Source organism: Trachemys scripta, chromosome 2, assembly GCF_013100865.1.
Source record: "Trachemys scripta elegans isolate TJP31775 chromosome 2, CAS_Tse_1.0, whole genome shotgun sequence".
NCBI lineage: Eukaryota > Metazoa > Chordata > Testudines > Emydidae > Trachemys > Trachemys scripta.
In genome coordinates, this window is record NC_048299.1 from 142,713,233 (window position 1) to 142,734,012 (window position 20,780).

The following is a 20,780-nucleotide window of genomic DNA, read 5'->3' on the forward strand; positions in this document are numbered from 1 at the left end:
GGGCATGAGTGGACGGGAGCTGAGGAAGCGTTGTTCCAGGTCAGCCATAAAAATGTTGGCATATTGTGGGGCCATGCGGGTGCCCATAGCGGTGCCACTGGTCTGGAGGTATATATTGTCACCAAATTTGAAATAATTGTGCGTGAGGAAGTCGTCTGGGCCTCCTCTCCTCTCCCCGCCACCCCCAGCTGGAACCGGCTGGTTAGGTCATGGGGTCCTCTCTCCGCAGCCCATTGTCCTCCCACTGGCCAGAACTGGCTGCGACTCCTGAGCTGGGTCTCTGGTGAGGGTCGTCAGGTCACCAGTCGCCGGGTGTCCCTCCTCCAGGCCATTGGCTGGGGTCCCAAGTTTCCTCTCCGGTCCTCTGCAACAACAAACTCCCTCTCCCCTCACCTCATTAAACCAGTAACGCCCAGGGACACTGAGTCCCAGTCCCTCTGCGTGCAAACCATTGGAAAACCACGAAAAGATAAGAAAATCCCCCACTTTGTCACAGGAACGAATGCATCACCTCCCCAGAGCTCTATCCTCTGCCAATCCAGAACCTCGGGAAACCAAGCTGCAGTCCCTCACTTTACACTCAGTTGGGCTCCCTGCCGGTCCAGGAGCCAGCCATAGCAAAGTGACACGCCCAGGGGGCCATGAGAGATCTCAGTCTGCTGGCATCCATCTCCCCTCCCCTCGCCATGGCTACTGGGGATGAGCCCCCCAGACGGTTACTGGAGCATCTGGGCCAGTCTTGTAGGTAGGTCGTGCTGTGCCAGGATCTGTGAGTTCACATGATGAGACCAGGTCCCTCACCCTACACGTGTTGCGCAGGGCATCCGGCAGCTTGAACCTTGTGGACGGGCATTCCCAAGCGTGACTTTGGGAGTTAGGTTTGGAGAGCCCAGGGTCAAGCTGGGCTTTGGGGACCTCGTCCCCTGCTTTCCGGCTGGGTTACCAGTCAGAAGAGCTTTGAGGGTCCGAGCGTGACCGCTTTGCACGGCCAACTTCCTCCTCCGTGGGGATGGGAGCCCACTGCCAGTGGCACGTAGATGGTCTCTGAGGTTGGGTTCCCTCCCAGCGCACGCCATGCTTTCGTTTCCCAGCCAGGCGGCTGTCCCCTGCAGGAGGGCACCAGGATTGCCAGACGCTACTGGTACCGCCTGTCTGGATGCTCCCCACAAGGGGCTCTGCTGAAAGGTATGAAGGCAGCTCCCCTTCCCGATTTGCAAGGTTCTGCGAGCCCTGGAAGAGCTGCTCTTCTGTGTCATGTGGAAGAGTGACGGTTGACGAGGCAGGCACAGTTTACGTGCTTGGTGGCTTTGCTCTAGGGAGGCAGGGTGACCCAGGGGATGGGCCGCTCAACTGGGGGCCGGGACTCCTGGGTTTTGTTCCCAGCTCTGGCGTTGACTTGCTGGGTGAGCATGGGTGAGTCATGCCTCCGCCCCTCTTCCTCCCTCAGCGAGGGATATTGACCCTCCTTAATAGCACAGCTGGAAAGTGCGAAGCTCCCTTGTTGTCAGGCCCAGCCCACGGGGCTGGCTTGCGGCAGAACCGACCATTTCACTCTCCAGATGCAAGGAATGCTCTGCCAAAGCCTGAGCTGGGACCTCTGTCCCCACGGGCATTGCACGGATGTCTCAAGTCCTCGAGACGCTTTCTAATCCTGGAGTAACTCGTCCTCCAATCTTGGGGCGACTCCAGCTAGACCATCGCATAGAGCATGGCTGTGGGCCAAGCCTGTAGCCTTTTCAGCACAGTGTAGGTACTTGCACAGTGCATTTTATCAAAGGCACCCAAACAGCTCCCTTCTGAGTCACAGCTGGCCGGATTTGCTGGCTGGGTGCCCTCCGTGGCTGTGTGCAGCCCAGGGACAGACGCTGTCAGCCACTGGATCCGTGCTGCAGCGCCAAGGAAAGCTACCAGCTACCTTTTGATCACAGCCTCTATTGCCAGGGCCGAAGAAGCTCTGCGTGGTTAAGGCCAGAAAGGACCATGACGATCATCCAGGCTGATCTGCATGGCGCAGGCCAGCGAATGTCATCCTGCGTTTATCCCGGTACCTCCTGGCTGCACCACGGCGGATCTTTCACAGGGGGTTGTCCCGTGCCTAAAGACTCTAAGCACCGGAGCGTCAGCCCCGTCCCTTGGAAAGCCCCCCAGTAACCCGCATTGTTACGAATGCGCCAGCGGCAGGAACAACTGTAGTAGTTACGGCTGCGCTTACCGGTAACGCTTTCCCGTGGACCAGTCAGCAGCCCCCTCCCACGCACCCTGGGTTCAGCAGAGTGACAGGAAGCCACAGCAGGATAGTTCTGTCGGGGGCATGCGCCCGCTCGTTTGAAATTGGCTGCATGAAGCAAAGCCAAATTGAACACCAGACGCTAGCAAGGATCACTTCAAACCCCAGATTGGGGGGGGGAAGCAATGTTAGGGGGTACCGGGGGGGGGGGAATAGGGCCAATGTGCTTGAATGACAAAGAATTTGGCTTCAGTGACACCGAGAGACACGATCCAGGGAGTGGAGAGCTGCCTCGTTCTGCCTTGTCGCTTTTCTGACTGTTGTGGCATTTTAAAAGGCTACTATCCACCCCCCACCCCCGCACCCTCATCAGTGTGACTGTGCTCAGGCCAGCTGTGAGTGGTAACTTCCCCTTCCCCGCAAACGTTGCACTCTGCCGGAATCAACACCTCTTTTTGTTCTCTTCTCTCCTCTGCCCTCCACTCCCTCCTTCTCCTCTCACCTGCCTGTCTCTCTCGCTTTCCTCTTCTGTACATTTCTCTCAGGTAAGCAAACTTTTCCCCGGGTTCTCTCCTCAGAGCTGGCTGGGGGATGGGAGGCAGAGGTGGCCGTGGGGCAGTGGGCCGGGAGGCGGCGCTCCCTGTGTTCCACCTAATCCCCGGGCCGTAGGGCGAGCGCCGATGCTCGGGTAGCGTTCAGAGTGGGTTTCTGTGTGCGAATGAGCGACAAACGGCACCAGTTAAAAGCCGGCAGATAGAGGCAGGTGGTGTGCAATCTGTCCCCACACACCACTCTGCCAGTGCACCTCGGTCTTGACCAGCAGCCCCTCTGTTTCAGTCCTAGGCTTACCACAAACAGCTCTGCCAGTGCCCCTCACTCCCGACCCGCAGGCCCTGCTACCCCAGTCCTGCCCCTCACCCCTGGCTCTGCTGGTGCCCCTCACTCCCGACCCACAGCCACCTGCTACCCCAGCCCTGGGCTCCCCACAGACCTGCCAGTGCCCCGCAATCTCAACTCACAATCCCTTTTTATCCCAATCCTGCCCCTCATCCCTGGCTCTGCTGGTGCCTTCAATCCTGACCCTATGTCCCTGCTATCCCAGCCATGGGCTCCCCCCACAGCCCTGCTGGTGCCCCTCAATCCCAACTCACACCCCCCTTTTATCCCGGTCCTGCCTCCTGCCCCTGGCTATACTGGTGCCCCTCACTCCCAACCCACAGCCCCCTGCTATCCCAGCCCTGGGCTCCCCACAGCCCTGCCAGTGCCCCTCAATCCCGACTCACAACTTCCTTTTATCCCAATTCTGGCCCCCATCCCTGGCTCTGCCGGTGCCTTCAGTCCTGACCCCATCCCCCTGCTATCCCAGCCCTGGGCTCCCCACACAGCCCTGCTGGTGCCCCTCGATCCTGACTCCCAACCCCCGGCATATCCAGCCCTGGGTTGCCACATCTCTGCCAATGCCTGTCATTCCAGACCTGCAGCTCCTCTGCTCTCTCAGCCAGGGCTGGTTGACACAGGACAGTTGTTGGCTATTCTGAATGCAGATTCAGACCCAAGGAGGGGCGGGGTGGTGGTGGTGGCGAAAGAGCAGGTAGTCAGGCCCAGAGGGGACAGCGGGGAAGCTGGCAGCACAGCCTAGCATGCTGGAGACCACAGGGCAGGAGGGCTGGGCAGGGCAGTGAAGACAGGACCCAGAGCACAGCAGGTGCTGCGGGTTCCAGGGGTTGCTTCCTGGAGAGCGAGCTTCTGCCGTTTGGACCCCACCGGGGGAGGGCCATGGACACCAGGCTGTGACACTCAGGGGGTTGGGAGCCCAGGCAGTGCGGGATAGCGGTTAGAGCAGGGGCTGGGCATCATCTCTGAGTTCTAGTCCCAGCATAGGTTTGACCTTGGGGAAGGACCTTAACCCCTGTGTCTCCACGTGCCCCTCTAGGAGTGCAGGCTGACACCCCCCCCGCCCCCAGCCTGCCTGGTGGGCGCATGGTGAGATCGGGGGCAGGGGAGGAAGCGCTCTCAAGGAGCGAAATGAGATTGTGCCAAGTTCTGAGAGCACCTCAGTGCCGTGCTGCCCAGTGGGCATCTCCTGGCCGGAGGGACAGTAGTGGCTGGGGGCTGGCTATTGGAGGGCGTGATCCTGTGTGGGAAGGGTTGGGGCAGAGGAAGGACCACTCAGCTATCAGCTGACTGGCTGTGAGGTGGCGAAGTGCTGAGCCGGCTGGTGTGAGGGCAGGGGAGAAGGTCCCTGGGGACGGGGGTGAGGGTAGATCAGACTGGTGCAGAGGGCGAACAGCGGGAGATCACGTGGAGGCAGCTGGCGCCCTCTGCCCAGCGCCTGCGTTTAGGAACCAGGGAAGGGGCTAGTGAAAGGTCCAGCTGGGAGGAGACATTCTGAGTCAGTGGGTTTCTAGCGGCACCTGCTGGCCAGCGGTCACGACAGGTGCTGGGGAAGAGAGCAGAGACCCCAGGGCTACCCCACTTAGGAAGGTTTGGAGGGTTTCTCTGGGGCGACTGAGGGGGCATCATTGCCAGAACCGAGCGCTGTCCCGGAAAGCCTGCCCCCAGTTCTGCTCGCGTGTGCGCTGGCCAAACTTGGGCCTGCCTGGGGCAGCTCTGCTGAGCAGGGAAACCGAGGGCATGCTGCCCTCGCACGAAGGGAACAGCCGCCAACGGGGCCGACCTTTCTGAGTCCCCATCTCGTATTCCGCTCAAGCCGGTGAAGGTGGGGGCTCCCTGGGTGCAGGAGGCTAAGGGAAGGAGTGGCGCTCCCCTTCTGCGTTCAGGCGTAACCCATCAGGGTTTGAGTTTGAAGCGGCCTCTCTCCGCCCCTCAAGGGCAGGCGGCAGCACGGCGGGTCCTGGCGAGGGGGGAACTGCCACTAACCCTGTCCTTTCCCTCCCCATGCAGCAGCTAAGAGCTTACTGAACAAGAAGGTTGATGTTGGCAAGGTGAGCAGCATGCTGGGGCTGCGGAGAGATCGGTTTTAGATCCCGAGGCCGGTGGGAAATGATGCCAGCGGTACAGGCTCCTGTCAGGCCAGTGCTGTGGCGAGCTGGTGCCCGCCGCTTGCAGCTTCTGCCTGGCCTGGAGCCACGACTCGAATATCCGGAGTCTCTCCCAGGCCAGGAGGGCTTTGCAGAGCTGCCCATACACAGTTCCCCTGTGTCTCACCCACATCTGGGCCTTCTCTGGAGCCCTGGATGCACGCCAGGCACTTGGCTTTCCTGCTCATGTCCGCCTCGGCCTGGCCACTTAATGCAGGGGATCCATGCTTGCCCCGTAGGGTTGGGAAGGTGTGTGGGGGGTGGAGGGGAGCATGGGCCACCAGGCCTGTCTTTCAGGGTGCGTTTCTCCTTTGCAGCCGCAGACGAACAGCAGCAAAGGCAGCGCCGGGGTCACCAGCCCGAAAGGAACCCTCCCTCCGGCTGCACTGGTATGGCTCTCGATCTGTTCTGCTGCCCCTCCGCTTTCCCAGCTGCCTGCGAGCCACCCGGCTCTGGGGAATTGAGTGGCGGTCCCTGCTCATGTTCCCCCAAAACCTCCTGCACTGGACGTGGGCTCTGCATGGCCAGGAGCGGGCACTGCTACGCACGGCTCTGGGCCATGTCTGCTGGGGTGAACCAGCTGCCCGCGTGTGCGCAGAGGGTGCTGAGCACACAGTCCGGATGGGGCAGGGCCAGCATGCAGGCAAGTGGAGCTGAATTGGCCGGCTCCAAGCCCAGCCCTGCTCTGAATGCCTCCGTGGGCACAGACCCACTTCTTTCCATGCTGCCCTCCTTGAGCTAGGGCCCTGCCACGTTCCTGTGGCAATCCGGCCAGATGGGGAGGGCTGCATGTTCCTGCTCACAAACAACAGAGGGGGCTTCCTGCCCCTCTGCATCACTAGCCCGGCCAATGGCAAGTGCCAGGGCCTGCCCCACCCAGCTGGGCTCCCTGCCTTCGGCCCCCGTCCCTGGCCCGACTGTGCGGCGAGGGCCAGCCCCAGAGCAGACCCCACAGAGGACCAGTCACAGTCGAGACCAGTCCGCGGGCAGCTGGCCCAGAGTGCGATGGGCAGACAGTGGCCTGACCTTGGTAAGTGTGTGGAGCCCAAGACCGTACCCAGCCCCAGGGATGGTAGGACAGGCCTGGGGAGAACGGTGCCGGGCCTCACCTGGGGAGCAAGCTGTTCCTGACCCAGGCCTTGGCCTGGGACAGCGAGCGTCCCAGGAGCTGCTCTAGCCCTCCCGGAGCTTCCCGTGGCCCAGGCAGGGTGAGCTGTGTTCACTTCTACCCAGGTCCAGACACTTCCCCACTCAGCGCGGGGCCCCGGCTGCCACCCCGGGGCTAGTGCCAAGGGGGCTGAATAGAAGGGGCGGGGGAGATGCCGCTGTTGGCAGTCGCTTGAGGCAAGGCCGAGCCGGGAGGGCAAGGCTGACGCAGCATCCAGCAGCCTGCACGCCGGTCTGGTTCATAGGGCTACCCAGAGCCCTGATCTGCAGCCAGCTGCTCCCTCTGGGGCTGGGAGTCACAGACAGGCCGGAGCAGGAGGTCACTCTGGGCTCCATTAAGCTGTAAACGAAGCAGGGAGAGGCAGTAGCCTGCTGTACGGTCCAACACCCCGGGCCTGAATCCCGGGGACAGGCCTCAGAGACTGAACAGGGCTGCAGTGAGGGGAGGCTGCCTGGGCAGCCAGCCACTCCGAGGGCTTGGCTCTCTCTCGTGCAGTCATTTAGACCAGTGCCAAGTCTGCTGCGGCAGCGTCTTACACCTAGCTTGGCGTCTACCCAAGGAGCAAAGTGCTAGAGGCTCGGGCTACCAGATTTAGTATCCTTGGCAGAAACCTTTAGGGAGCAAAGTCCCTTATAAGTGAGTGCAATGCGCAGGCCTTTGCGTTTAGGCCGTCCCATGGAGTGGCCTGTTTCTCCTGTTTCTGTGCCCCTGCTCTGCCCAGCCCTGGAATAGTTTTCATTGGTACCCCTAGCACGGATCACGTCCACTAACATGCCTTGAAATTCTAGTGTGGACAGCACACACCCGTCTGTTCCCAGTCACGCTTAAGGGCTAACCCTTCATGGCACATCTACACCCGAGTTTACAGTCACGCTAGTGTAACACTGCCAGCGGTGACGCAAGAGCATGATACCAAACGCAGGGCAGACTGTTAAACACCAGGGCACAAACCCTGAACGGGTGGTGAGTTCTATGCTTAGATTTCACCAACCAGTGCAATCTCCTCCAGTGCTATAACAGTACCCCTGGGGTACGTCACTCTGTCTCGCCACCCAGGTGAGTGTATCTCTGTGATCGACGGACCCTTCCTTCCACCAAGAATCACAGCGATATTCAGGTTATCCCCAGTCCCAGTCACTTGCCACAGGTCAGTTGCACCTTAGATCTCCCACCACAGATACTTGTAGCCAATCCTGAAGACTGATTAGGTAGGAAAAGGAAACGAGAGAGTTATGTACAAGGGCAAAGCAAGTGAACTTAGGCACACGTGTGAGTTACAGTCGTAGGGTTCAGAAGGTGATACAGGCTTGTGATGAGAGTTAGTCACCGCTGGAGAGCCTCCTGGTGGCCATGTCTGGGGATTAGTACTTTTCAGGTCACGATCCCTTTCTGACCTCGCTCTCCTGGACTCACTGTGTGACTCAGCCCTCCGGCTAGGTCATTAACAGTCCTACCCTTGTAGGTTTCAGAGTCCCACTGGGTCAGCTGTGCGTGTGCCGGCTCCAGGGCCAGGCCCTCTGCCGCTTCCCCAGCAGTTGGTAGGGGAACCCGGGCCCCCCACTACTCCGGCTTCCAGACCAGGGACTCTGAGTCTAGCAACTGCCCTCTACTTGATCCCAGATCCTGTTGCTATTTCCCTGGACTCTTTTCTGCTCCCCTTCTCCATCTTCCAGCCCTCTCCTCTGGGCTTGCCTGCCCAAACGCCAGATTACGTTCCCTGCAGCCCTCTTCTGTTCTATCTTTTTCTTCTCCTCTTGTTTTATGCTTCATCTTCAGACGTTCTCGCATCATCAAAATCCTATGTCCTCCCCCCTAGCCCAGTATCCTTCGAAAAGCGAAGTGATTCTCTTTTACGGCTGTCCCACTTTCCCGGCGCCCTCACCAGTCCTTTCCGACGATAGTCTTTCACCTCGTGGCCTCTCAGTTCTTGAGAAAGAATCTTTTTGTGTAATACTCCCTGCGTTACCACAACAGCTTCTCAGCTGGGTCTTAGACTTTTGCACGCGTCACAGAGCATGTCTTTGTGCTTGTTTCGTAAATATAAATTACCATTCGGGTCACAGCGAGCTGTTTGAAGAACGGAAGTAACCATATTCAGAGCTGTCGTAGCTATTAATAGACCATTATCCTCAAGTTGAGGACATAGTTCATGGAACCGTTGTCCTTTTTCCTCTTGGAAAAAGTACTTCCCGTTCCTTTGCAAGTTCTCTCTTAACCAAACTTTTGAAGTCCTGTTTTCTCAACCTCCTCACTTTGTAAGGCAGTTTTTGTGGCTTTATCTGCTATTTCATTGCCCAGTGTCCCGACACGCCCTGGATTCCAAACTGTTACTATATATATACACCCAATTGTGCTATCTCCATAGTTAAGAACAATATTTCATTGAATAAGTCATTCCTGCTTTCCAAGGCTTCCTTTCTAATCGCTGTTACACCCAGTAAAGAGTCAGGTAGGATAACAGCAATAGCTGAGCATACAGCTTTTCTGCAGGTCAGTGCCAACAGTACACCCATCAATTTGGCCATCAAACGGCCGCAGAATTGGCTAGGCTCCTAGATCTCTTAATTCCAAATTCGGGGATATAAAGGCCATTCCCACTCTGCCCGTGCTGTTGTCTCTGGAACCGTCAGTAGAGCTTTAGCAAAGCTGGCCCCATTTGCTATGTATAAATTCAGAAATCTTAGTCGTCATATTTGATAGCCCTGCTCATCCTTATGTTCTTATCATTCCAGCTCCACAACCATCCAGCTGTAGGTGGATTTCCCAGGACTAAAGATTTTAATTTCCTCCAGACCTTCCTTTTCACCCAAGTCTTTTACTCACCTTTTGACCCTGGGAGTTTGTGGCATCCACTTACTTCTTCTCTACTTAATTCCCAGCAGTCCTCGTCTATTCATTGAGTACTTTGATCTTCTCTGTTTCCATTAACCTTCGCCCCAAATGTGAAATCTAACAATTTCATCCTTCCATTTATAGGCATTTCTCCGGTTGCGACCTGCAGCCCACACAACGGAATCGTGATATTCACACCACCTGCGAATTGCAGGGCTTGGGCTCAGCTCAGCTCTGATTGTTCGAGTGTTGAGTTAGAAGTGGAGTTAAAGGCTCGGCATACCCCAAGCATTCCCAACAATTCTTTGAAGCAGATTCATTCTAGCTTTACATTTAATCTTGATATTACCTAGGTGACCCTTCCAAGTGAGCTTGCTGTTGGACATAACTCCTAAGAATGTCAAATGTTGAGCTACCTGTATTTTTTCTATACAGATAAGCCCCTTTGTTTTCAGTTTAAACCGATTTTTATCGAAAAAATCCCGGGTTTTACAAAAAATATTATTCTGTTTTTTCTGATGCTCACCCTACTTTTGTATCATTCAGATATATAAAAAATAACTTGTTTTATTAGGAAACTACAATACATTGCATGAGATCTATTGTTTTCTTAACCTCGGAGGTGGCATTGTGTTTTGAGTTCTGTTTTAATTCTGCACCAAACCACACTGATGAACGGAAGTCAGAGCATTAATCTACTGAATACTTTCCCCCCCCATCCCCTGTCTTTCCATCCACCAAAACAAATCCCGATATTTACCCAGAAAAATTATTAGTAGTTTTTTGCACTGATTTTTGCCTGTTTTTGTTGTTGTAATAAACACTGTAAATTCCAGGGGGAAATTAAATAAAATAAAAGCTGAAAACAACTGGCCCTATCAGAGAGAGAGAGAGAGAGAGACAAGTTCTGTTCCTCCCCAGTCTTCCTCTTTGGGACGATCTTAGCTTTAGCAAGTGAGAACTTAAATCCCCGCATATCTCCCCGTTTTGAAACCACATCCCCCTCGAGCGTCTTACTGGTTCTCTCCACAGCTATCGGAAGCCTTCTATGTTGGGTCTATATTGCACAGTCATCCCCAAATCAGATAATAACTATTCCTGCCTGTATACTCCCCAGGGGATCATTAGTCATAAAGTTAAACGGGGTTGAGCTGATAACACCCCCGGGGGAGAGCCATTAGTTCATTTATAAAGATTTGACAAAGCTGCCCCCATCTTTACTTGTATGGTTCTTCTATTACTTAAGTAGTCTCTTACCCGCTTGACCCTTCTTCTTATTATTCCAATTGTGGCTAGCTTCTACAGCAAGCCTTCCCTCCACAGCGTGTCCTGCTTTCTCGGTGTCCAAGAAGACAGCTGTCAGAAATGCTCTGTTCCTCCTGGGGGGTTGTATTTCTCTTTTTAATCTTACAGTATGATCAGCTGTGCAGCTTCCTTTCCCGAGACCTCTCTGTACACAGTGCATAATTTCGTTTTTCCCCCAAGCATGCTACTAAGCTCTCATTTTTCAGTCTTTCCTTAATTTTGCGGAATAGATCGACGCATCAGGTCTTGTGTGTATTTTGGCAGGTTTTCCTATTAGTATAACCACTGCTTGCTTCCATTCAGCCGGTAGTATTCCTCTTCCCAGAGATTATTATATAATTTAAAAGAAACCCTTATGCTGCCTTCCAGTAGGTGCTTAAGCATTGCATTACATATGGTATCTTTATATAGGGCAGTAGTTTTGCTCTTGTCTATTAGCTTTTTTGAGTTCCAGTATGCTGAAATTTTCATTCACTGTGTCATCTTTATATTACAGTTTTCTTCGGCAAACATTCTTTTGGGTTCACAAAACTCTTTGCTTTGCTTTGTATCACTACTAGCTTTTTGGAACTCTTTGGCTAAAATGTCCGCTTTTTCCTGAGTCAGAACATTCAACTTTATCATTTACTCTAAGTCAGGGTCTAATCTGTTTTTGTTCTGTATCCCATTCATTCGTTTATCTCTCTCTGAAGCCTTGGAATCTTTGTTCAATTTCCCATAATACTTTCTCCAAATCTCGCTTTGCCTTTTTAATAGTTCTTTGTGCCACTGCTTTACGTCATTTATAGTTCATTAAGTCCTTGCTATTCATTGTACTTTTGGCTTGTTTGTATGCCGTATTGCTTTCTTTAACTGCACTTGACAATCTTCATTCCACCAGGGAACTGAATTTTGGAGTTTGTGGCAGTTCAGTATCTTACATATAGCTAGATTGGTTGCTGCTACTGCTCCTTTTATTATATTATCATGAAATTCCTCTAGATTATCACTTACACAATTGGTACTCGGATACTCAGCACACCTACCCTTAAAGCATCCCCACTTTGCTTTTCTAAGCCTCCAGGTAGGAATTCCTTCAGTGTTTTCAACGTTACCTTGGCCTTGATATGTAATTAGCGTAGGCAAGTGATCACTTCCCATTCCATCTACTTTATAGTTTCCCAGCTGCATTACTTTGCCATATTGCTTCTTGCAATTCCCAGATCGAAACATGAAAAAGTCCCATCCACCAAATGAAACCTTCAGAATTGAGCAATACCAGGTTGGGCGTATCAATGAAACTGTTTTATAGTCCGTTTTCCTGCTTCCCCATAATTCACTATGGCTAGTAAGGTCTCCACAAGTAATATACAGGCTTTTGACACCCTTAACTAACTCTTCCAATTCTAGATTGTCTTGTTTTTTTATCTGGGTTGTAAACATTATAGATTTGTATGAAGGTGGAGGAATCTCAACAGTATTGTACTCAAAACATAAGTTCTGCACATCGATACCAACATAACTTAGACCTTCCTCCTCTTGTCATTTCTCTGTCACGGCTGATTACATCATATCCTGAAAGCTTAAACATGAGTTTTCTCACTAACCATGTTTCTTGGACACATATCTCATCAGGGTTGTGTTCTGTTTCAAACCCAGTTTTCTGTCATTCCCGGCCATGTGTTATTAAACTATGTGCGCTCCAACAAAAAAATGCTGTGTTGTTTAAACTACATTATTACCTTCATTTAAAATTGCATGCATGTGGTCTACCGAGAGATTGCCCATATGCAAATACTCTTCTATCAGGAGGTAGCCGTGTTAGTCTGTATCCACAAAAACAACAAGGAGTCCGGTGGCACCTTAAAGACTAACAGGTTTATTTGGGCATAAGCCTTCGTGGGTACAAACCTCACTTCTTCAGATGCAACTGAAGAAGTGAGGTTTTTACCCACGAAAGCTTATGCCCAAATAAATCTGTTAGCCTTTAAGGTGCCACCGGACTCCTTGTTGTTTTTGTAAATTCTTTTCTGTCACTTTGGTTATCGTTTTTAATCTTTCAGTCATCTTCTTCCCTGTTCTGTAAACTAAAATCAATCACATTGGTCATAAATGCTATCAATTTATCTTTGCCTGCAAGCCGTGTGTCTTCATCTATTCCCCTTATATCATCTTCCCTGCCCTGAACTGCGTGGTGTTGTACCAGCAGCTCGTTTTCCTCCTCCTCCAAATTCCGATGTGAATATTTTGTGTTAGGATGTTTTATGGATGGTTTTAATTTTCTGTCTCTCCCTAGCTTGTTCTGCAGCCACACACCCTCCGTGTGCTGCGCTGGGTTTATAACTGCCGCATTGTAGTTGTGTTCTTCCCCCGCACTTCTCCACATTTACCGCCCCTCATTTTTCCCTGACAGGCAGCAAAGGGGCGAGGTATGTGGTTTAACCCAGCAGAGTTGAGTTCCTATCAGGTAGCGTTGCAGCTTTAAATGTTACTCAGACAGCTGTGGATGGCTTCTGGTCTCCCCCTCTCCTGCTAATCAGCACTGGATCCTCCCCATCCCCTTTTTAATTACATCTTCAGCCATGCCTAGTGGAACCCTGCACGTTACCCCTCTTGCTTCTAGGGTGACCAGATGTCCCAATTTTATAGGGACAGTCCCGATTTTGGGGTCTTTTTCTTATATAGGATCCTATTATCCCCCCATCCCCTGTCCCGATTTTTCACATTTGCTATCTGTTCACCCTACTTGCTTCTGTCACAAACTTAGGTAGCTGGCAAATTACTTTCATTGCACATAAGATTCTAGTTTTAAGAAGTTTCTCAGCCTGTTCCTCATGTGTACGTTCTCCTACTAAATGGCCACCCTGCCGGCTTTGAGCTCATCCTAGCTCTCTGATACTGCACCTAATCCTTCTGCTGTTTTCAAGGGATTAACAGCTCCCAGCGTCAGCGTAAGATGTTGATCCTTTTCCTTATTCATGTTTCCATCCCCGTCTGCTCCCTCCCCTTCAGAGACAGAACTTTCTATTCTTCCCAATCTGAAGCTGTTCGTCATCCTTTGCTGCTTCTCCCTCTCAGCCTGGATTCCAGCTCTGTTCAGCCAGCCAGCCGCCGGCCCAAGCCCTGGCTCTCACCCTACCCGGCCAGCCCTCTTCTGCTCCCAGCTTGCTGGCTTTATACCAGCCCAGCCTGCCCCTCATCATCAGTTAGCTTTTCAGGCTGTCCCCCGGGTGCTGCCTGACAGCCTGCTCTGCCCTGCGGGGGTGACACCCCATCGCAAGGCTTCTATAATCAGCAAGCACAATTTGACCTTTAGGGCTAAACGCAGCCTGGGGATCTCTTGCTGTCTGTCTAGAAACACCTGCCCCTATGCCCCGAGTCCATGCAGCATGGAGCTAACCCCAAACCAAAGGAACTAGGGCTTATCCCCTTCCTGCCATGTGCTCTGAGCTGTAAACTCAGCCGATGGGAGGAGTCTGCTTGCAAGACTCTTCTTCAGGGATGAGCAGAAAAGCCGCAAGGGTCTTGAGTCCTTTTGCCGATGATCTGGAAGTGGGGAGTTCTCAGTTGTACAACATCCCCCGCTCCCCGCCCCGTAGCCTGTCCAGTGTCCATGGAGCTCTGCTTTCCAAGGGGGCATGACAATTTCTGTGGAAGGGCAGCCCTTGCACTCCGTCGTGTCCCTCTCCTGCATGGTGATTTGCACACTCCCCGAGGCTCACGATGCAGCCGCTCAAGTATTACATCACAGGGGGGACCAGGCATATGACAAGTGAGATTAGGCCAGGCAGCAGCTCACCAGCGTTCAATGGTCCAGACGTTTTCTGGTCATTCCAATACCTGTTTCATCAATATGAACCCACATGGGCGCCAGAGAGAGACTAGCTGTGTGGCTGATGAGACACGGGGACTTTGCCAGCCTCCCAGGTAAGCGCATAGTAAAGTTCCCAGACGCAAGCCCATCTCGCGACCCCCCCCCACACTGTGTTCTGGCAAAGGTAAGAGCTCTGTGCCGCCGACCTGCAAGCCCTTGGGTGGCAAGAGAGGTGGGGGGCCACACATCCCGAACACAAGGCTGCAGGAAAGACAATCCCCCAGCTGGACCCTTCCCCTCTGGCTGGACCCAGGCTCCTTCAGGGCTGAGAACTGGGCTGGCTAATGATGGCTGAGAGCGCTCCCCAGAGACAGGCGCATTTAAAGGGCCGTTCCTTCCATGCTTGGGCAACTAGCTGCCTTCCCGCTGGCATCTGGAGCAGGGCACCCCTTCCCTGTGAATGGCGCTGGCCTTGCCCTCGTGACCGCTCTTGAGCTCATGGGGACTTGCAGGGCTCCCTGGTGCCGCCTGTATCGGGGTGCTGGCAGCCCTGCCTCCTTCCTGACGTGCCCCCCGCCCCCCGCCTCAGAGGGCTCTGATCCAATTTCAGCTTCACGCTCTCCATTCCCCCCCACCTCGCCTAGATGCTCATGCCATGGCTTGGGCTGTGATTCGGTTTCATTCATGGAGATCCAGCCCCAACCCCCAAACCCCGTTTCTCTCTTCCTGGTTTACTCTGCCACTCTCTGTTTTTTTAATCATTTGCCTTTGGCTGAACTAATTACTTTTTGCTTTTCTCCCTCCATCCTCCCCCCCTCCCGGCTCTCTTCTGGGTCTGTCCCCCCTCCGTCTCCCCCCTCCCCTTCACGTTCTTGTCACCGTTTTCTGATCCGTCTTTCCCTCTCTTCCGACTACTGTGTTTTTTCCTTCCTTTCTGTCTCTCTTCTCTTTCCTCTGTCTCTCTTCCGTAGGAGCCTCAAACCACCGTTATCCATAACCCCGTGGACGGCATTAAGGTACTGCTGCCTGTCTTTCCGTCGCCCTTGGCCCAGTTGCGATCTTGGCTACGTTCTGACACAGCTGTGTGCTCTCACCTCTGGGGACAGAGCCTGGGCTCAGGCTTTTCCTCCTTCGTGTGCTCCGGTCTCTCTCTGGAGCGTAAGAGAACAGGAGTTGGGTGCCCCTTAGGGAGCTGTCCAGGGCAGCAGATTGGCCCAGCAGACGCGTCTGCAGGGCATCGGCCTCCTTGTAGAGCTCACGGGGAGGGAGCGTGGTCAGTGGGTGAGCAGTCTGGAGGGTAGACCCTGGCTCTTGGGGGGAACCTGGCCCCCAGTGCAGTCTGTGGGAGTTTTGTTGTTCGCTCCCACCCGGTCTCCTGCAGAATTGCTGCTAACAGCAAGTGATGACCCCCTCAAGGGCTGCCCCTCCTCAGGCGCAAACGCCCCTGAAGTCGGGGGGCAGATGCCAGCTGGGGGCTCTGCCAGCTCCAGCCTTAGTATCTGCTTCTGTTCCAGCCTTAGTATCTCAGGGTTCAGAGCCCCATGGGGGCAGTGGGCTCCGTGCTCGGAGCATGTCCTGGCTGCCTCTCGGAGGGTGTATTGCTGTGCATGCCGCTCCACGTGCTCCTCACCCCGCAGCAACAGGCCTAGAGCCATGTTTGTGGTTGCAGAACCGGGGTTTGGGGGAGTCTGGCCATCCAGGGGTGAGGGGTTCGCTGGCCCTGCTGGAAGTGAGGCACTTGCTTGGTAAGGGAGGGGGTGGGGAGCCTCTGCTCTGACCCCAGAGGAGCCAGTCCAAGAGCAGAGATCCTGAGCTGGCTCCGAGCACAGCCACGGAGAGGCAAGTGAGCAGACAGCCCCAGAGCTGGGACTGGCTGAGGACTGACAAACTCCCTCCATGCCACGTTCATCCATTGCTCTCACACAGCCCCCGCCTCCGCCCCAGCCTGCATCTCGTCCTCACCCATTCTCCGCTGCAGGGATTGAGCGTCCCTTTCCATCTCCAACTTCCGACTCATTCCCTCGGCACATCTGACCATCCCCACTCCCCGGGGCAGGGGGCACAGGCAGAGCCGGGCAGGGAATAGGTTCGGCTGCAGTAGGGACAGATTCACAGTTTGCAGTTCCCTGCCCTCTGGCCCCTCCTGCCCTCTTGGCCCAGCTGTCTGGCACGGCAGCCTCCTGTCTCGCTGAGCAATGCAGTCACGGCAGAGGGTGTGCAGGATCGGGCCCTTAGGAGCTAATCCATTGCCCCAGCACTGTATCCACCTCAGTGTCCCCTTGGCTGGACTTTCCACCTGCCTGTGCAGCTTTTGTGACTAGCCTGATGGGTCCCTTACCTGGTCTGTGGGGCCGGCGCCCCGCGGGGTGACTGATCCCAAGCCGAGAGCGCTCCAGGGAACCCCCCGTGGGCCGTAGCCTGCTTCCCCTGCCATCGCCCTGCCCCCACCACAGCCCCATGGACTTCAGGGGAGTGACTCCTAATGCATGTCGACGGCCGAGAGAGCAGGATGCTGCCATAGCTGCCGGCATGTCCCCAGCGCGGGGGGTGTATCAAGGTGGGGCCAGCCCTGGCAGCTGTGTCCCCACCAGAGACCAGTACGTCCCCAGGTAGGGCACTGCTGTACCTCTGCTCCCTTTGCCCCACCTGGAGAATACAAAAGGAGCAGGGCCTGGCACCTACATCCACACACCAGTCACCCAGCGGCCGTGAGGAGTTGGTTTTTAGGGAGCTTGTCTCTTAAAGGTGCCCTGCAACAGCCAGGTCTGTGCCCTTGGTTTGGTTCTCTGGGATGGATAAAAAAGGCTGAAAAGGGGGGGCGGGATTCTTGTTTCCCAAAAGCTGCTTTTTTCCATCTTAGAAATAACCTGCACTGGGGTTGGCAGAAGACGCACTGGAGGTCTTTGCCATGGCGATTATGAGCCAACGCAGGATGGAACTGTAGGATCTGTTTGAATTTGCAACAGAGTCCTGCTTTCTCTCAGGTGCTTCTGAATAGCTTGAGTTAAACAGACATTAACAAACCTGAAGTAAAGAGTCTGAACAGCCCAAAAAAACCCTTAGTTCACTGCTCTGATTTGTGCTGTCACAATCCAGCCAGGTCGCCAGGCGCCGCAGAGACTCCAGGGCAGACGGGCTTTCTTTCTACATCACATGGAAACAACAAGGAGCACACATCCGATTTTGTTCTCCTTCATGCATTGCAGAAATTATTCTGAGAAAAATGAGCAGGCAGGCAGCCTCTTAGCCGCTTTACTCACCGCATAAGTGGACGAACAAGGGAAGGTGGAACAAGCAGGACCTGGCCTATTTTCTCCAGAGACCTTTTTGTCTAATTGTCCAGGTGGCACCAGAAGGTCTTGCCATGCAGGTTGTTCTGCCCCGGACAGCAAACTTGGCAGCTGGTCTCACTCAGAGGGAAGGTGGCGTCTCTATTCCAGTTGAAGGGGGTGGGAGGTTTAAGGGCCTTTTCCCTGGCTGAGCTGTGGCTTGAGGATTTTAAAATTTTACTCCCAACGGGTGGGGAAAGGGCTTTGTTCCCACCGTGCAAGTCTGGCAGATCGGCTCCATAATTAGCTACATCTCAGTCACTCTAAGGGAAGGCAACTGGTGTCAGGGCATAGACGGGACTCGGGTCTGGTTCTCCATTGTCCCACACCACCTTGTGGCCTGAGGGCTGGCGATTGCCTAACAATCGAGCGTGGAAGCCGTGGTATGAATAGCAAGGCCGCGGAGTGATAGTGTTCCATACAGAGCAGCATGGTTACAAAGGCTCCTGGGGAAGACCAGGCGATCGAATGGGTCTTGTCCAGCTCCTAAAGGCCAGGGCACGGGGCTAGCTGCACAGGGTTGCTGAAGGGACTGGCTAGCTCACAGCATTGGTAATGGTGGTGGAGCCTTGGGCACTGGCTTGAATTCAGGCTCCTTCGCTGCTCGGTGATGTACGTTGGTGGCCAGATGGCCCACCCCTGGATGACCCCTTCCTTTAGACACAAAGCCAAGGCCTTGGCCCTGCCTGGGCGCTTCCTGCCCATTTTCATTGGTGCGACTCAGAGCCTGGCGTTGACGGTGTATGCTGCTCCGGAGGTGCCACGGAAACCTGGTTTCCCCCAACCCTGTGACGGCAGCAAGACGGGCCGGTCGCTGTCTTTGTTCAGGGCTGGCATGATACCTGTCTGCACAGGCTGTGAAGCGCTTTTCAGAGCAGGTCTCCTCAGTGGGCCCAGAACGAGACAGGGCTCCCAGCAAACCCCTCCCTCAAGCTGTTCCTTCCCCTTAACCCAGGAGACTGGCCTTGCGTTAAACTAACCAGAAGGTGCCGTAACTGGGGCGATTCCTCTCCTTCCCCTTCTGTGCTGACTCAGGCTGGCCTCCAGGCTCTCAGCTAAGGTCACATCTTCCCAGGACCCCCCTGCTGGAGCTGGGATTATTCCTGGGGTTGGGATTCGACAGGGATTTTCCAACACAGGTGCCAGTTGCCTGGAGTGAGATGGGAAACGTTTGCTGTCCACCTGAAATAAATGCATCTGCAAAAGGGCAGATCCCATTTTCCCTTCATTCTGGAGGGCCCTGCAATCCACCCACCTTCCCCAGAGCCTCTTGTGGGGGGAAGACCCTGGCCACACGCTACTCCTGCCTCCCTGCTGATGGCGGGGAAGGTGGGACACAGGATTGGGCTGGCCGGGAGCCTGATCTGGAGCATCAGTGGATGGAGCTCAGGCGGGTGCCCAAGGAAGGGTTCTGGGGAGGGCTGTTGCCCCAGAGTCAAAGGGCAGCTTTTCTCCCTGCAGTCCTGCCTGGTGCTGCGAGGGGTCCGTGGCGCCGTTCCCCGTCCTTCCCTGCTGCCCCAGTGCTGGAGGGGCAGGGCTGCAGGCAGGAGGCATGAGTGGGAGCCTCAAGAGAGACCTGGCTACCGTGAGCTATGCCTGAGTCTCCCCTGGGCTAGCCTCGCTTGGGAGCTTCAGGGCAAGCACAGCTCCCCTCCCTGATACCACGGTGAGGGGCACGGGGCCAGATCTTCAGCCGACTATTGTGCCTGGCTGCCATCGTGGACACAGCTGTTCCAGGCCACTCCCGTTCACCCCAGAGGGGAATTAAGGCCCCACTAGGGGAAGGGGGCAGATATATCTTCCTAAAGGCCCCAGACATGGGTTGGGGGCCTGGATCTGCCGGGCCTGGGGGGAGTACTGGAGGGGGTTGCCTTGCGAAGCTGTCCTGCCTTTGCCACGTCACAGTACTGCTGAGCGTCACTCCTGGCTCCAGAGCCTTGGGCAGGAGTGGGGCCCTGATAGGCCACTCCCAGAGGGGCCACGTGTGGGGCAGACGCAGGACAAGGCTCACGGGTTGTGCTGGGGCTCTAGCCCGGACACCGGGTGACCGTGGCCCAGCCCTGCCTAATGCTCTCTCTGGTCTCTCTCCCTCCCGCCTGTCTTCGCAGGAATCGTCCGACAGCACCAACACCACTATAGAGGACGAGGACACGAAAGGTAACAGCCCCACCAGCAGCCAGCCAGGTGCCCCCCAGGGCTGGCCGGGCAGCAAGGTGTGGTGGGCAGTGCCCGGCAGCTGGCATCTCTGCGTTAGCAGCCTTGAGTGATCAGCCAGGAGAAGGGTGGTTGTGGGGTCGGTTGGGAGCTGCCCAGCGAGGGGGCAGAATGGGGGACTGGGGAAGACGAGGGGGCTGGGACAGGAGAGGGGACACTGAACCAGAGACACTTCAATCCAGTGGGATCTAGGGGCAGTTTGGAGGAGTTCCCCCAGCCGGGGCAGTGCCGCTGCTGGGAACTGGCAGGAGTCAGTGGAGAGGACCAGGAGTCGAATTCCATGGGTGAGTCCCAGCTATACCTATACAATAATGGGGTCTAAATGAGCTGTTACCACTCAAGAAAGATCTTGGAGTCATTGTGGAGAGTTCTCTGAAAACATCCACTCCATGTGCAGCGGCAGTCAAAAAAGTGAACAGAATGTTGGGCATCATTAAGAAAGGGATAAATAAGACAGAAAATATCCTATTGCCTCTGTATAAATCCATGGTACGCCCACATCTGGAATACTGTGTGCAGATGTGGTCACTCCATCTCAAAAAAGATACATTGGACTTGGAAAAGGTTCAGAAAAGGGCAACAAAAATGATTAGGGGTATGGAACAGCTTCCGTGTGAGGAGAGATTAATAAGACTGGGACTTTTCAGCTTGGAAAAGAGACGGTTAAGGGGAGATATGATTGAGGTCTATAAAATCATGCCTGGTGTGGAGAAAGTAGATAAGGAAGTGTTATTTACTCCTTCTCATAACACAAGGACTAGGGGTCACCAAAGGAAATTAACAGGCAGTAGGTTTAAAACACACAAAATGAAGTATTTCTTCACACAACGCACAGTCAGTCTATGGAACCTGTGTGGAATCTGGGATGGGG

The 20,780-nt window shown here is 54.6% G+C and overlaps 1 protein-coding gene across 1 annotated transcript in view; it reads left to right on the plus strand.

Moving 5' to 3' along the window:
- The window catches only part of CAMK2B (calcium/calmodulin dependent protein kinase II beta), a gene marked incomplete in the record, with an annotated part of 141,002 nt that overhangs the window by 108,678 nt on the left and 11,544 nt on the right, over positions 1–20,780 (plus strand). Inside the window, 4 exon segments of the mRNA XM_034761678.1 lie at positions 5,132–5,172; positions 5,586–5,657; positions 15,338–15,382; positions 19,804–19,852. Of these exon segments, the coding sequence (XP_034617569.1) occupies positions 5,132–5,172; positions 5,586–5,657; positions 15,338–15,382; positions 19,804–19,852 (207 nt within the window).